We start from the raw sequence: 13,377 nt of genomic DNA, 5'->3' as shown, positions 1-13,377 counted from the left end.
GGTTGGCAGTCCAACAGAAAGCCCCCCGCCTCGTTTCGTGATCTACGCTGGCTCGACGCATAGAGCCTTTGAGCTACCCCATCTTGCTCACAACCCACTAAGCATTGGCGTTCTGGCCCTTTGGGGCATCATGATGTTGGATATGTGGTGATTGTCGTTGGGTGGAATGAGCGTTCAATGTGCTTTCGTAGCGAAGAGCAAGCTTCATACTCATAATTTTGTGAATTTGGTGGATACTTTGACTTTATTGGGCGGAGTACTGGGCGTGTAATGGAGTATCTTTCCTTTCTTTCGTACTGGGTTGACCCTTCTTGTATGAATGCTATCATCTCTGTTGTCGTTGATGTCGTCGCCGTTGTTTGTTTGTTTTTGTTTTGTATTTAACGCCGTGGCGGCAAGGGCGCAGCCGCCCTTGCGGCCGACCTCCCGAAGGGTATGTGGCGTGGAGGGCCGTAGGTTCTCGCTATATACTATACAGTACACGCTGTCCCTCCCGTCCTCCAGATCTTACTCGTGAGTCACTTCCGTGTTCTATCCATCCCTAGTTCCCACTGGTGCCCTAGTTCCGTTATAGTAGTCTGGTCTCCCCTATGAGGTAGACTTTTGTTCGGAGTATAGGTTATGGCCTATCTCTCAGTACTGCGGGCAGATCTTCTGGAAGAAGTTTGTCACGTTAAGGAAGGCCTGGAAGCCTTCATGGTCAGTGATTAGCCCCTTGAAGTAGCGCTCAAGAGATCCTATAGGTCCTATAGGCTCCCTTCTATTTCCTACAGTCCGCAATCCCTAACCTTTTCCCCAAAACAGGGAGAGAGAGTCTACTGGAGCCCTCTCAGTACCTAGGGGTCCTAATAGTCAAAGGGGTAGCCAGCCCCTTTAGCGGGCGTCCAGACCACCGGCTCGCCACCGCCCAGTCCTTAGCCACCCAAATAGAAGTTTGCACCTTAAGCAGGCCGCAAGGGCATATCCCTCTCTAAGCCTACCGACATGCGCGTCCGTCCTCTCGAGCCAAACACACCCCTTCTCAGGTCCTCCCCTACGTCCAGTCCACAATAGCGACACCCTACCAGCTTCCAAAGCGCGCGGCGCCATCCCGGCGCGAGCGGTGACCCAAGCGTTCCTCCCGTTATGCCGTGATACCCCGGGTACGATCCGAGTGAGGGCCGGGCCCGGAGGCCGGGCCCTAAGGCGATACCATATCCGACCGGTCCCCCTAGGGGCAATTCTTCAACACCCTCCTTCCTCCAGCAGCCCGAGTGCGAGTCGGGGTTGTTTCCTTTCTGTAGCCTGCTGCTCGAATGTGTTTGCTACGGCCCACTGGTTGTCCGAGGGCACAACCCCCCGGGCCAGCTTCCCGTTACCCGCCGCCGTCTCCGACCGTGCTTCCAGCCTCACAGCTGGTTTTCGGCAGGCCGACCATGTCTTGCCCTAGGCTGTCCTGAGGGCTACCCAGCCGGCGTAGCCTCCATCTATCCCATGACTAACCCGCCTCAGTGTCTGTCTGTCTGGAGGTATTTCCCAGATCTGGGAGGCGTGAGGGTGCCCTGTCTCTGCCCCGAGAAGCAGTGTCGGGTGGTTTTTACCTAGTTCCCTCGAAATTGGGCAGCTTCGCGTTCGCATTTCGGTTTTCGGTCTCTCGATATCTGTCGATTTTGCTGGTGTTTTGGTGGTTGGTGGCGCGTGTGAAAATTTTGGTGCGACGCCAAAATCCCTCACTTCTGGTCCGATCCCGCCCTTCCGCCGCACCAGAAAAACTTCGTGCGCAGCGCCCGCCACCACTTGCACTTGCGCGCCGTAACGTCTCTGCACTGGCTCTACCTTTAGAAAAGATAGGTTCCCAGGCGGCACCACGAGGAGGTTGCAGAGTCCGAATTTCGCCGCCCTCGTCGCCGTTGCTGTGGTCTGTACTTACTTAACTCTTGCATGATTGCCATATAATGAGTATTCATGGCTTTGTAATTGGCTGGGCTAAGAGCCTCGGGACGACGCTCACCGGGTTCCAGAAATGGTGACACAGCGACTAGCATAAATCGCAAGATTCTCCAGAGACCTCTCGATCACTCATGTGACAGATATCCAATAATGAAGATCATGGTCGATCGCCGTTAGCCATGAGTCCTCACTGCGTGTAAGCCATACCAGCACGCAGACCCAAGGCCACGGTAGGCTAGCATTCGATAAGGTGAACAACGTACCTCATTCGTTTTCATCATGCATGGGAAAGTTTCTCTCATCTTCATAGATAGCCACATTCTTTAATACGCTTAGACCATGACAGATCAGCAGCATAGATAAGATGCAAGTGATCGGTCGAGTACATTGCTCGATCAAGCGACGATATGCTTCGCTCTACTGCTTCAGATCCATCGCAAGCCACTTTATTCAAGAGGGTTGCTTTCTCGATAGCTGGTGTCCAAGGCTGTCACAAAAGTAATGTCTTGTTGTTCTCACTGCGACGCGTCATGATTGATGTGTAAGTACTCCACGACTATTAACCGAAGCGGAGACCAGGCCCAAGTTGTCTCGGGATTCCAGCGGCCACTGAAGGCTAAGGAGTATCCGGCAGTTGAAGATTTCTAAATGGCATTTGGCATGGAGATGATTGACCGACTTCTGAACTTCCGGTCATGGGGATAACGGTAGATCTGCGTACGTGGCTTGGTGTCTAGACGCATCCGGGGCTGATGTCGACTCACCTCCCCTCCCTTTCAGACCAATCACTTAGGCCCTATGGAGATAAATTAGAAGCAAAAGAAAGAGGTGGGTGAATGACTGTCCAATGAAAGACGATAGCACAGCTTCGTTGTATCGATGCCTAACACTTCCAGACTATCTACTTGTTCGCCTCACCTGAATTCATGTTCGCTCGGCTCCTAACGAAACCGTTCCTAAAGCATGCTCCTGGATGAGGTTTGGTGATCTAAAAGAAAATGGAAGCCATTTCTTTGCAACTTGCAACAGCCAATCCTAATGATTAAATACCGATAACCAATGAGCTCTAAAGAGTTACACGTACACAGTCACAAATCCATCTGCTACAGCTGCAGGAAGTGGCTGGAAGCTTTTGTCTCCATTGAATTGATACGTGAACAGGCTCCGTCAACTCCTTTAATTGGTGTTCTTTACTGTTCTCCATGCTCCCATTATGCACACATGTCATAGGTCTTATTGTCACGAAAAGGACAAACAAACTTCAAGGTTTTGAATTTACATGTGTGCGATTTCCCCGGCTTGGAGCCAGTGCAAACCAAGATCTGCCATTTTGAGGTTTTGTCTCAGCCACCACAAGAGTTCAGATAGTGCCAAGACTTCGTAAATATATCACCTCTAACCCAAAACGTATCCCGCCATTTAGCGAGACCCGGCCCTAGCTTCGATCAAACCGTTACTTGGTCGGCTCCCATTGAGAGGGGATTCTGCATCGCTCGAATGCTGCCCGTTCCCATGCCCCATCCGGACCGGCATCGCATGCTACGATCCGGGCTAACGGTTGCGAATTGTTTTTCACCTTGTATGTGTGGAGGGACGGTTGATTGGGTCTTATGCTAGACCGGAGCACGAATTTTTGACGCTAGTTACAATGTCACTATCCACGCATAAGGATATATTGCCTAGTCCCACGCACATCTCATTGAAATGCCCCGATACTTGAAGCTACGATTCGAGGAATGAACTTCGCAATTGACAGCATACACCCGTCCCGTAACCATCCGTCCTCATCAGAATGTGTCCATTGAGAAGTTCTGATAGGCTTGTTCTGTCTAATGCATGTTGAGCCTCAGAAAGCTCACCATGTCATCCACACCCTGTGGTTCGTTGACCCAGTGACCTCCTGAATCATACTCATGCCATTCAACTGTCTTGCAAAATGACCCAAGAGTCCTCCGCAACTGACGGCCGAGATTGATATCAATAACTTCATCATCCACGGCGTGAGCGAGGAAAATAGGGGGGTTAATTGATGGTTGTGAAACGCTTTTCTGGTGATACGGCGAACGTTTGTCCGCCAATTCTTCGATGACAACTGCCGGTGGCATCCAGCTGCACCAGCCAATCAGCCCACCCAAACTGCCCAACTTTGACGTAGACAGCAAAGCGGCAACTGAAGTTACAAATCCTTGGCTGATACCGCATAAGAATATCTTTTCCAGGGAGACGAAGTTGGATTCGCTCTCGATTAAGTTGACTAGGAATTCGATACTTCGTCTCAGGCCGGCTTTCTGGATATCGGCCTGCTCCTCTGGGTTTTCCAGTGACCAGACATCAAACCACTGTGATATGTCGGTGCCGAACCTCTTAGATGGAATCACAGCGGCTCCGGGGAAGACCCATCGAATAGATGGTAACAGGTCTGGAAGGGTTCTTGGCTGGTTTGCCGGTTCTGACGCTTCGCTCTCGAAAAGCTCATCTGCGAACTCGTTGCAGATGCTGTCTCTGCCATGGAGAAAGACGACCGTGTGGGTGTGCGCCGCCCGAGGCTCGATGCAGTGTTTGGTGAAATGCATGTTTGTGGTGCTAAGTGGGGTCTTCGTGATGGGCCTGCGCAGGTTGAGTTGAGTTGAAATGGGAGAAGATGGTGATTGCGGTAAGTTGGAGATGGAAGGGTGTTTTTGGGGGTTCAGTTGAAAAGGATGCACGGGGACGCTGTTGGACTTCCTAGTGGAGACCTGAAGCACCTAAGGTATGGACCTGAGTGGCAACCTCACAAGGTTATCACCAGGTGCACTTCGTGTTTATCCGCGAACCGTAAAGGTTTCTTCCCAGTAAGTGCTCATTTGTGAGCTGTTGACTTTCCAGACTTTTCGCATCAAACTGGTATGTTTAGCATGGCTGATTACGGCGAATTCCGCTCTCTGGGCGGATAGGCTAGCAACATTGAAGCTAATAATACGATGACAACGGTAACGCCAATAGAAATCATGACGACGACGATGACGACGAAAACGACACCGACGACAATAACAACAAAAACAAAAATCACAATCATGATAGATCAAATAGATATATGTTTACTACGTGCCTGGGTAAAAGCTATGAGTTCCGCCCGATTAGCTGGATCCGCCTAGGTAGCAAAGCTCATTACGGCTCTTTTTTAAGCGACATGTTGCGGCGCTGTGCGTATTATGTGTAAGGTTGAATAGTCAAGGATACAGTGCACACCAGACTTGTGATTGATTTTTTCTAGTCATAGAGCCAGCTTGGACCATGTTCTGCATGCAGTGCGGCGTGCCTATCCCTTCTGATCTCACAATATGTCAAGTCGTACTGGAGATAGCACTGTCCCAGACCATGCATTTTCTACTCTATTTTGATTTACTGGCCGCCAGAGAACTCATATGCAAACGCAGTCGAGTTTGTCGGGGTGTCAACAGCAATGATGAGCTAGGAGAAGATCAGCCAAAGACAACTGATGTGAAAAGAACTGGACTTACCGTATCAGATGTGTATGTGTATTCGGCCGTGCCAAGATCAACAGGACCTTCAATCAAGCCCGAGCGGCCATCGAAGTCGAACCGAAGAGTACGAATCGAAACGCTCCCGTCGGCAGGCAGTCCAATACGACCCAAACCCGAGATGCTGATCTCATACGAGGCCTGAAGAGACTGAGTTCCTACAAGAAGCTTGACATTATTCTCAGAAATAGTCCCAAAGACATCGAATTTCAGGTCCGGTGATGCCGTCGTGGCAACGCGATCGCCTGTCATCCCGGCGTAGTACTTGTACGTCTGCCAATCGCCGTTGGGCTTATAGTTGCCGTCGGAATCCTTGAAGACCAGGTCGGCCATCAGATCATGTAGACCTGCACCACTGCCCCAGTTCGCCCTCAAACCGCGCAGGTTATGACGTTCAAGCTGGGCCAGATAGAAGGCAGAGTTGGCAGGGTTCTGTCTTTCGGGCGCTGCATACTCGTTTATGTCGATCGCTCTCTGTGGGAGATTGTGCTGACTGAGGAGTGCATTGAAATCAGGAATGACCCTGTCGAGCTCACGACCTGTGTCGCCAATCTGGTGCCAAGAGTATATGTCGGGGATTGTATCGTTTGCCGATATGGCGGCCAGCCAAGAAGTCCAGGCCGAGCTCTGAAAGTCAGGTACAGTTGCACCAGATGGCCCGCTAATGAGAGTATTCGGAAGTTCGGCTCTGGAATGTATGTTAGCCTCAGGCTTCGTTGCCAAAGTGGGCAGTACTGACCTGATGATTCTGTGAGCTCTAACATAGTACTCTAAGTACTGGTCCCAAGAGCGCGCCCAGAAGATTTCAAGCTCGGGTTCGTTCCAGATGTCGAAGACCAGCCCCTCAAGCATGTCGTTTTCTTTAAGATCCTTGACAACTTGCGCGAGGAAAGCCTCCATCTCAGACCAGTCTCCATCGTCTCCCGGATATAGTCCGTCTCCTCCCAAAGAACCGTCAGAGCCCCACAGGTCATGGGGAAGCAAGATAAAGCCTCCTCCATATTTGCGAGTAGTCCTGTAATTGGAAAGGGTAGAGTTAAAACGTCCGATATAGCCGTCATATCCACCACCAGCCCATCCAGCATATGGTGTTTGGGCGCCGCCGGCACGGCAAGCATTGAACTTGATGTCAGTGGCGAAGTAATCGGGAATGGAGCTGTCTGCGCTTGATCCATTGTCAGGAAATCCGTAGATGAACGCTGATCCAAGAAATCGGGCGTCTCCAGTCGAACTGCTGAGGTCAACAGTCGCAGCGCCCGATGTTGCACGCGGAACGATGAGGGCAGTGGCTTGGCCAATGTTCAGGGCCACCAAGAGCGCTGGGAGAAAATTGTCGAGCTTCATGATGGTATTGGTGTTGTGAACGTATGAAAGGACGATGCTGACGATGTTTCAAACAATTTCATATCATTCCGTCTGACTTATATACCAACCCATTCATCTTCAATCGCAAGATTTGGCGATCTCACGTTTGGTTCATCACCGGATTCCAGGTTCCCCATCGGAGCATCGACTTTTGGCAATATTCGAGCTTGAAAGTTGGCTCCATTCCCATCGCAACTCAAGTTTCCCCGCAACAACCCCGCAAAGTACTGATGAAAAAGGTTCGTGGTATTTGGGTGTGATCACCCCATCAGCTCCACTGCCAAGGTGACGCCCTCCACCCCCGCCGGGAAATCATGTCAGACGTCGGATTGTTGACCCCTACTATGAGAGGATCAATGTACTTATTTGGAGAATTCGATTTACTCCAGCAAAAGCTAAGCGCAACTGAAGGGTGAATGATTTGAACGACGGCAAACAAATGTCGTTGATGGTGCGATCTTCTCAATTTGGCGATACTTAAGAAATCTAAAGTTTTGAAAGTATTATTGGTATCCGGCCGGGTAGTAGGCATAGATGATAATAGAGACGATCAGAATAATATTATAATAGAACTCATAGCATGAACAAACTATTAGACTTAATACGATAGTCATTTGCCCGGATAGCAAAACTCTTTGAAAAATGAAATGAAAAAATAGTCAACACATTGCGACTAGCAGTAGGTTTATGAGTAGTAGTGTGACGCTTCAAAAATCTTTAACAGGCTTCTCATTAGACAAAACTTCATTAGGTGATTTATCTAAACCATTGCTTCGCAGCAACAATAGCAAACTTAAGCAGGTCCTGTCGGAAGAGGGAATCGAACGTATCATCCATCCCTCCGCATAAGAAAAGACAGGAAGATGAGGTGAGAATTCCAACTCAACCTTCTTTAGTCAAAGCCTCCTCCCCGCCTGCATATGCATCGACTTTGTAGGAAGCAAAGTCCGATGCCTTGACACCTCTAGCAAACAGGATGTCAAGCTCTTCAAAAGTCTTGCCCTTAGTCTCAGGCAACCGGAAGTATGTCCAGACGAAGAAGACAAACGCACATCCGCCCCAAAAGAATGCAGTCTTGCCTTTCCAGCCTCCCGCTGTCGGATTGAGCTAGGTTCAGGGTCAATATCATGCTCGTTTAATGCTGTAGCTAATGACAGTGATGAGATACTCACCATATAAGGATTAATGACGTTGCAGATGATCTGAGCAACGTAATAAGTGATTCGGCTCAGACACACGCTCTTATTGCGGAGGCGCGTGGATGAGACTTCGGAAATGATGGCGTAACAGATCGGGCCAACGGTAAGATAATAGACAGCTAGCCAGGCAAGCATCATGCCGGCTTGACCATAGTTTGCGGCATCTGAGTTGGGTGCGCCGGCACTGATCGAACCGACCACGACAAGTATGAGGGTCAAAAGGCCAAGGCCCCATAGGTACAGAGTACGGCGCCCACACATATGGAGAAGACCCCAAGCCATGATCGTGCCAACTGAGGCGATTCCAAGTCCCCCGACAGACATTTGGAATGAAATTGAGGTGGAGAGCCCAGCCTGAACAAAGAAGTAGGTTGGCGTGCCTCCCATTGCGGATCCACAAAAAGGCTGAGCAGCGAAGGCCAGGCACGCGATCTCGGTTCTGCGCAGGTCGACACCTCGAAAGCAGTCCATGTAGGATGTGCCTTCATCCATTTGGGCCTCGATCTCGTTTGTGTGGATCATCATGGCCACTTTCTGCTTCGCCTGGCTGCGCTGTGAAGGCGAACTGAGGCGGAGGATCGACATTTCAGCTTGGTCATATTTGCCCAGGCGGACAAAGTACCAAGGCGACTCTGGTGCGAACCACAGGATGGCGAAAAGAGGGAGCGGCCACACCCATTGAATAGCAAACGGTACCCGGTAAGACCATTGACCGAGTCTCTCCGAGAACCCAGCTTGAACGCCGGCCGAAATGAGCTGGCCGAGAGCCCAGCAGAGATTGACGTAGACTGTCAGGTAGCCGCGTAGTGCAAGAGGGCAAACTTCTGATGCGTAAGCTGGGGCTGTTGTTGCGAAGACACCCCATGGAATTCCACAAAGGAACTGGCCTACGAGCAGTACTGGAAGATTTGGCGAGAAGAAAGAGATGAAGATGAAGCAGCAGATTGAAGCGAGGGACACCAGAAGAACCTTTCGGTATCCGAAACGGTGGGTGAAGTAGCCGTTGGCGAAGGCCCCGATGATAGTGCCAACACTCACGGCGTTGCTGAGTCCGTTTTGCCAGGCCGCGGTGATTTCGTAAGATCCTTTGCTTGGAATGTATTCTCCATAATGCTCTCTGAAAGCAGGTTGAGCGAAGAAGGATGAAATGAGGACGATGTCGTATCCTTCCATGATAATCGAGGCGGAAACTAGGACGGACCACAGCGCAGCCTTGGGATACAGGCGGATGGCTTCAAGGAAGCCAAGACTGTGCTCGTCCTCGGCGGCTTGTTTAGCCAAGGCCAGGTCCTTGATCTCGTACCCGTTGGCATGAGCTTGTTCATGCTCAGCGATATCGACCGCATCGTCGTCATGTTTGGGTGCCATTGCGAGAGTCGCACTTTGTGTAGGCTTTGAGACAAGCAGTTTGTGTGTGATAACGGAAGGTTTCGGTTGATGATGGACCGAATGAAAGACACTCAACCCGAAAAGGACGAGATGATTCGTACAAGATCAGCAAACAGTGTTACAAACTCTGTGGAGACTTCTGTCATATATACATGTAAAGGTCAGTCGACAGAAATTTGCCGGTCTCGCTCTCCTGCCCAGGGGCGTAGTTGAATTCCCCGCACGCATCCTGGATAAAACCTGGGGTAATTCGCATACGGAACGAAGCTAAACTACGGTTAGCTTTGCTACTGCGGAATAGGTTTACCTGACTTTCAGCTTCGTCGGTGCTGAGCTCCACCCCCGCCGGAGTGGTGTCGTGCCACTGGAGCATGTGGGATGTTCTGCAAGTGGATTCTCCAAGCAGCTTCCCTTGATCTGTGTTTCTCCGGTGGAGATGTCAGATAATCAGGCTATCAAGATCAGATCGGACGAAAATGACGGATAAAAGTGTGAATATTTGCTGAGGAGAAAATCAGTTTCATTCTCAGTCGGAATTAGACTGAACAAGGGATGCTAGCAAGTCTGCGAAGGGCTGCTCAACCCCCCATATCCCCTGCTGCTCCAACGAACCTCTTTCCCCCGAGTTCTCGCCCGAAAACCCCGACTCTTGTCCACATTTGCCAGTCAACATTCTAATTCCTTCACGTAAAATCTTCTTGGGTGCACCTTCTTGGCAAATATTGCCAACTTTCGCAACGTGCCCCGACATACGGTGCCCCAGCTTCACGTACGTCTGCACCATCTCATCATCGCATGGTCTATCCAGGTGCAAGAACTTCGGCTCTGGTTCCTCAGACTCATCTCCCGCTCCGCCTGTGTCGTTTGGACTTGCCTGTGATGCCATGAAACCATCCCGGGAATGCTCTCGTGAAGTTCCCGGCATCTGTGTTAATGCAGCGTTATGCTGGTTCAAAAATAGCATCATGGTGCTGTAAGACCAGATAACCAGAGTAGAGGCGAAGATGGCGAAGGACTCCAGAACATTTTTAATGCTGTAGCGTCGAATATGCCATAGAAGAGCCCCGGCGTGAATGATCGATAACCTGGCCTTGTATTGATCGTTTATCGCCCATTTGGCGATGCTCGTTCTCGCTATTTCCACCTTCGACTTGTCAACCGATCTGCCGAAGGTACCCAGCGAGGCTGCCACGGCAAGCGTCCTCATGTGGTTTATCGGTGTTAACAGAATCAGTCGCGAGAGGTGTAGGTGTAATAATGCTGGATGCTCCCAGCCTCCGGCTTTCGCAATTATGGCGTTGGCGTTCCAATGAAGCAAGTCTAAGCAGTCGCATGCGCTGTTTCTCCATCTTGAGAGAATTGGAAGCGATGGTGGCCACGTTTCTTCAACGAGTTCCTCCTCAGAATGCTTAGCGACGTCCGCTGTTGGCGTCCACGAAGAAAGCTTTGATTGGTGTTGATATATAGCATCCTTCGTCCGTCGGCAAACAGCGTAGGTCAAGACAATTGTGCCAAAATCTCCAATGTTTGGAGGCAACTTCTTTCCTGTATACAACATGCTAAGTGCATCATGGATTCGGACTTCATATGAACAATGGTCATTAATGATTCCTTTTATGATTATAAGACGCCAAAGCACGTACCTGTTTTGGAGTTATCTCTTGAGATTTCTTCCAAGTCTGGTTTCTCCCACAGCGGCTCCGGGCAAGGCAAAACGCCTTTGACGTCGCCCAACCTAAGTAGAGGTTCTTGATTGAACTCCAAAGCCAAGATAGAGTCAAGAATCTGCAGCATTTCAGACTCGTTAACTTTTCCCCTAGCAAGACAGTAGTCAAGGTCGGAATAGTCCGAGTGGAACGTCTTACCCATATCATCATCCCAGTTCGGATACGGGATTGCTTCTGAATCCAAGCTTTCAATACGTCCTCTTTTGGAGCAGATTCTATGTTCGTTGATTTTGTAGTTGCTATGTTCAACAGGCCGAGTTCGCCGCAGCATTCAAGAAGACATTGGCGCGCCACCACGTCCAATCGGTTGGGGTCTTTCTTCGGATCCTGCGATTTGCACACGAGATAGAGAATTGTTGCTTGGACAACTCCCATGGCCCAGTTGTCATCCGATCTAGATTCGCAGAAGGAGCCCCAGCATGCGGGCAATCTTGAGCCATTGTGTTCCGAATTGTGATGGAATACAGCCTTTTCGAGCAAAAGGAACAGTGTCTGTTTTTGGCTGTGATTGTTGACGCCTGGGGCATATCTCGATCCAATGGCACATATAGCGAGAAGAACAAGCCAATTAGATTCCGAGTCATATATGGATCTTGACTTCCTCAAGAAAGGATACGCTGGATGAAAGCGATGGAAGTAGAGCCTGAAGTAGACTCTTGTGTGCGACAAAGAAGGAAGCTGTGTCGGGTGGAGCGCGAGCCCTTTAAAACAGCCTTCATTTTTGAATTTGTGGGTTAGACTTTCGTAAGCTTTGGTCGATAGAAGAAGTGGTGTCAGACTGTTTGAGCCTTCGCTGTAATCATCTGCTTGAACGACATTTGGAAGCCCCGGGCATTCGATTTCTTCTTCGCCATATATCTGGACGGGACCTCCTTTGAATGGTGCTCTAGTGGGCGCTCCATCGACGTAATAGGTTCCCGTTGTTGACGTGGACATGACTGACCCATTGGAGCTGCCGCCATGCCTAGTTCCCAGCGTTTGATCTGGATCGTGTATATCGTGGCTAGATGACGCTGGTGGTTCTTGAATCTGAGGCAGGGGCTCTGCCACAAGGTTGAACCAAGGACCTTGTACAATCTGGTTCCCAGCCGAGGGAAGTATTTGTAGGCGGTCGTAACTCGGAATGGTCGATCCGTCGGCAGCTGTGGGCTGTGCCCAGTCAAAGCTGGTGAAGTACTCAGGAGACAGCCAATTGATACCAGAAACTCCTACGGACTGATCCGCAAAGAAGTCGCTATTAGCGAAGTTGCCAAGAAGCTCTGCATCGTAGGAGACATTGGCGTCCTGCGCATTGTATTGAATGCCGTCGTTGGTCGTCATCGCTTCCCATCCAATGGCATGGGACTGAACGGCAACCCGCCCGTTGGGGCTTGCATTACCATCGGGAAGCATCATAGAAGTGTCATTCTCGCGATTCCCCAGGGCCGGCTGGACATTCACGCCACAATCATCTGGAACTTCAGACGTATCCACATCATCATTGACCGACACAGGTGTAGTACGATCGTGATGTTCGGTGCCTTCGTCAACATCCTCAGGGGCATCATGCGCCCCATTGAAAAGTCCCTTTCGTCGTCGTCGTCGAATGGGATAGTTGCAATGTAGCCCTCGATTAGTGCAACGTTGACACGGTTTCTCCCTCGAGCACCGAGTTCGGCTCGATGCACACTCGCTGCAAGCTCTCGCCGATGTTCCATGCCGCCGCGATTGTTCTTCATCTTGGCTATGAGAAGCGGTGTGGCGTGTGAGGACGTCCCTTTTGATGTGTCAGAGGTGAGCTCGATCAATAAGTTGGGTAAAACAAACAGTCGAGAAAAGCTTTTACCGCATTTGGTACAATTGAAGGGCTTTTCTCTGGTATGTGAACGCTTGTGCCGTGTTAGATGCTCCTGCCGTCCAAAGCTGCTGCCGCAGTAGTCGCATCTGAAGTCCATGTCTTGGTTTCGACGAAGTCGACCGCTTTACTACCAAGCAGAGGTTTCGAATTCGCGGAATCTGATGCGGCGTGACGTTCGACTTGACTGATCTGACGGGGAGTCCGCGTCCAGCGTCGAAAGAGCTTCGGGCGATTGTTCCGCGATACTGACCATGTCGCACGTTTTTCAGGGTACGTTCGGTCGAAATTACGGCTCGATTGCTGCAGGAGGTTGGGGTAATATACATACACGCACGCGGGGTAATGGGGTAATGCAACGTGCTGAATACGTATCTACATGCGCAGGCTAGCGATTGGCAAGGATGTGAGGC

At 50.4% G+C, this 13,377-nt stretch overlaps 4 protein-coding genes across 4 annotated transcripts; all 4 read right to left on the bottom strand.

The window, feature by feature from the left end:
* Positions 1 to 3,758: 3,758 nt before the first annotated feature.
* Positions 3,759 to 4,502, bottom strand: CGGC5_v016330 (Acyl-protein thioesterase 1; the record flags this gene model as incomplete). The annotated part of the gene is made up of 1 exon (XM_032026426.1): positions 3,759 to 4,502. One exon carries the CDS (start codon positions 4,500 to 4,502, stop codon positions 3,759 to 3,761), a length of 744 nt encoding a protein of 247 aa, XP_031877158.1.
* An 808-nt stretch (positions 4,503 to 5,310) lies between these two features.
* On the bottom strand, positions 5,311 to 6,794 carry CGGC5_v016329 (uncharacterized protein; the record flags this gene model as incomplete). Its single annotated transcript, XM_032026425.1, has 3 exons — positions 5,311 to 5,379; positions 5,430 to 6,138; positions 6,190 to 6,794. 3 exons carry the CDS (start codon positions 6,792 to 6,794, stop codon positions 5,311 to 5,313), a joined length of 1,383 nt encoding a protein of 460 aa, XP_031877159.1.
* Positions 6,795 to 7,697: 903 nt separating this feature from the next.
* Positions 7,698 to 9,382, bottom strand: CGGC5_v016328 (Maltose permease MAL31; the record flags this gene model as incomplete). The annotated part of the gene is made up of 2 exons (XM_032026424.1): positions 7,698 to 7,922; positions 7,988 to 9,382. The coding sequence occupies 2 exons, from the start codon at positions 9,380 to 9,382 to the stop codon at positions 7,698 to 7,700; spliced, it is 1,620 nt and encodes a 539-aa protein (XP_031877099.1).
* Positions 9,383 to 9,929: 547 nt separating this feature from the next.
* On the bottom strand, positions 9,930 to 13,220 carry CGGC5_v016327 (uncharacterized protein; the record flags this gene model as incomplete). The annotated part of the gene is made up of 7 exons (XM_032026423.1): positions 9,930 to 10,984; positions 11,047 to 11,188; positions 11,269 to 11,524; positions 12,074 to 12,558; positions 12,633 to 12,886; positions 12,937 to 12,998; positions 13,099 to 13,220. 7 exons carry the CDS (start codon positions 13,218 to 13,220, stop codon positions 9,930 to 9,932), a joined length of 2,376 nt encoding a protein of 791 aa, XP_031877093.1.
* Positions 13,221 to 13,377: the final 157 nt, after the last annotated feature.

The sequence above is a fragment of the Colletotrichum fructicola genome (genome assembly GCF_000319635.2).
Source record: "Colletotrichum fructicola Nara gc5 chromosome Unknown KSG_Nara_v1_contig10, whole genome shotgun sequence".
Classification (NCBI taxonomy): Eukaryota; Fungi; Ascomycota; class Sordariomycetes; order Glomerellales; family Glomerellaceae; genus Colletotrichum; species Colletotrichum fructicola.
The sequence above is the reverse complement of the archived record's forward strand: the minus strand, read 5'-3'. Positions and strand labels throughout refer to the sequence as shown.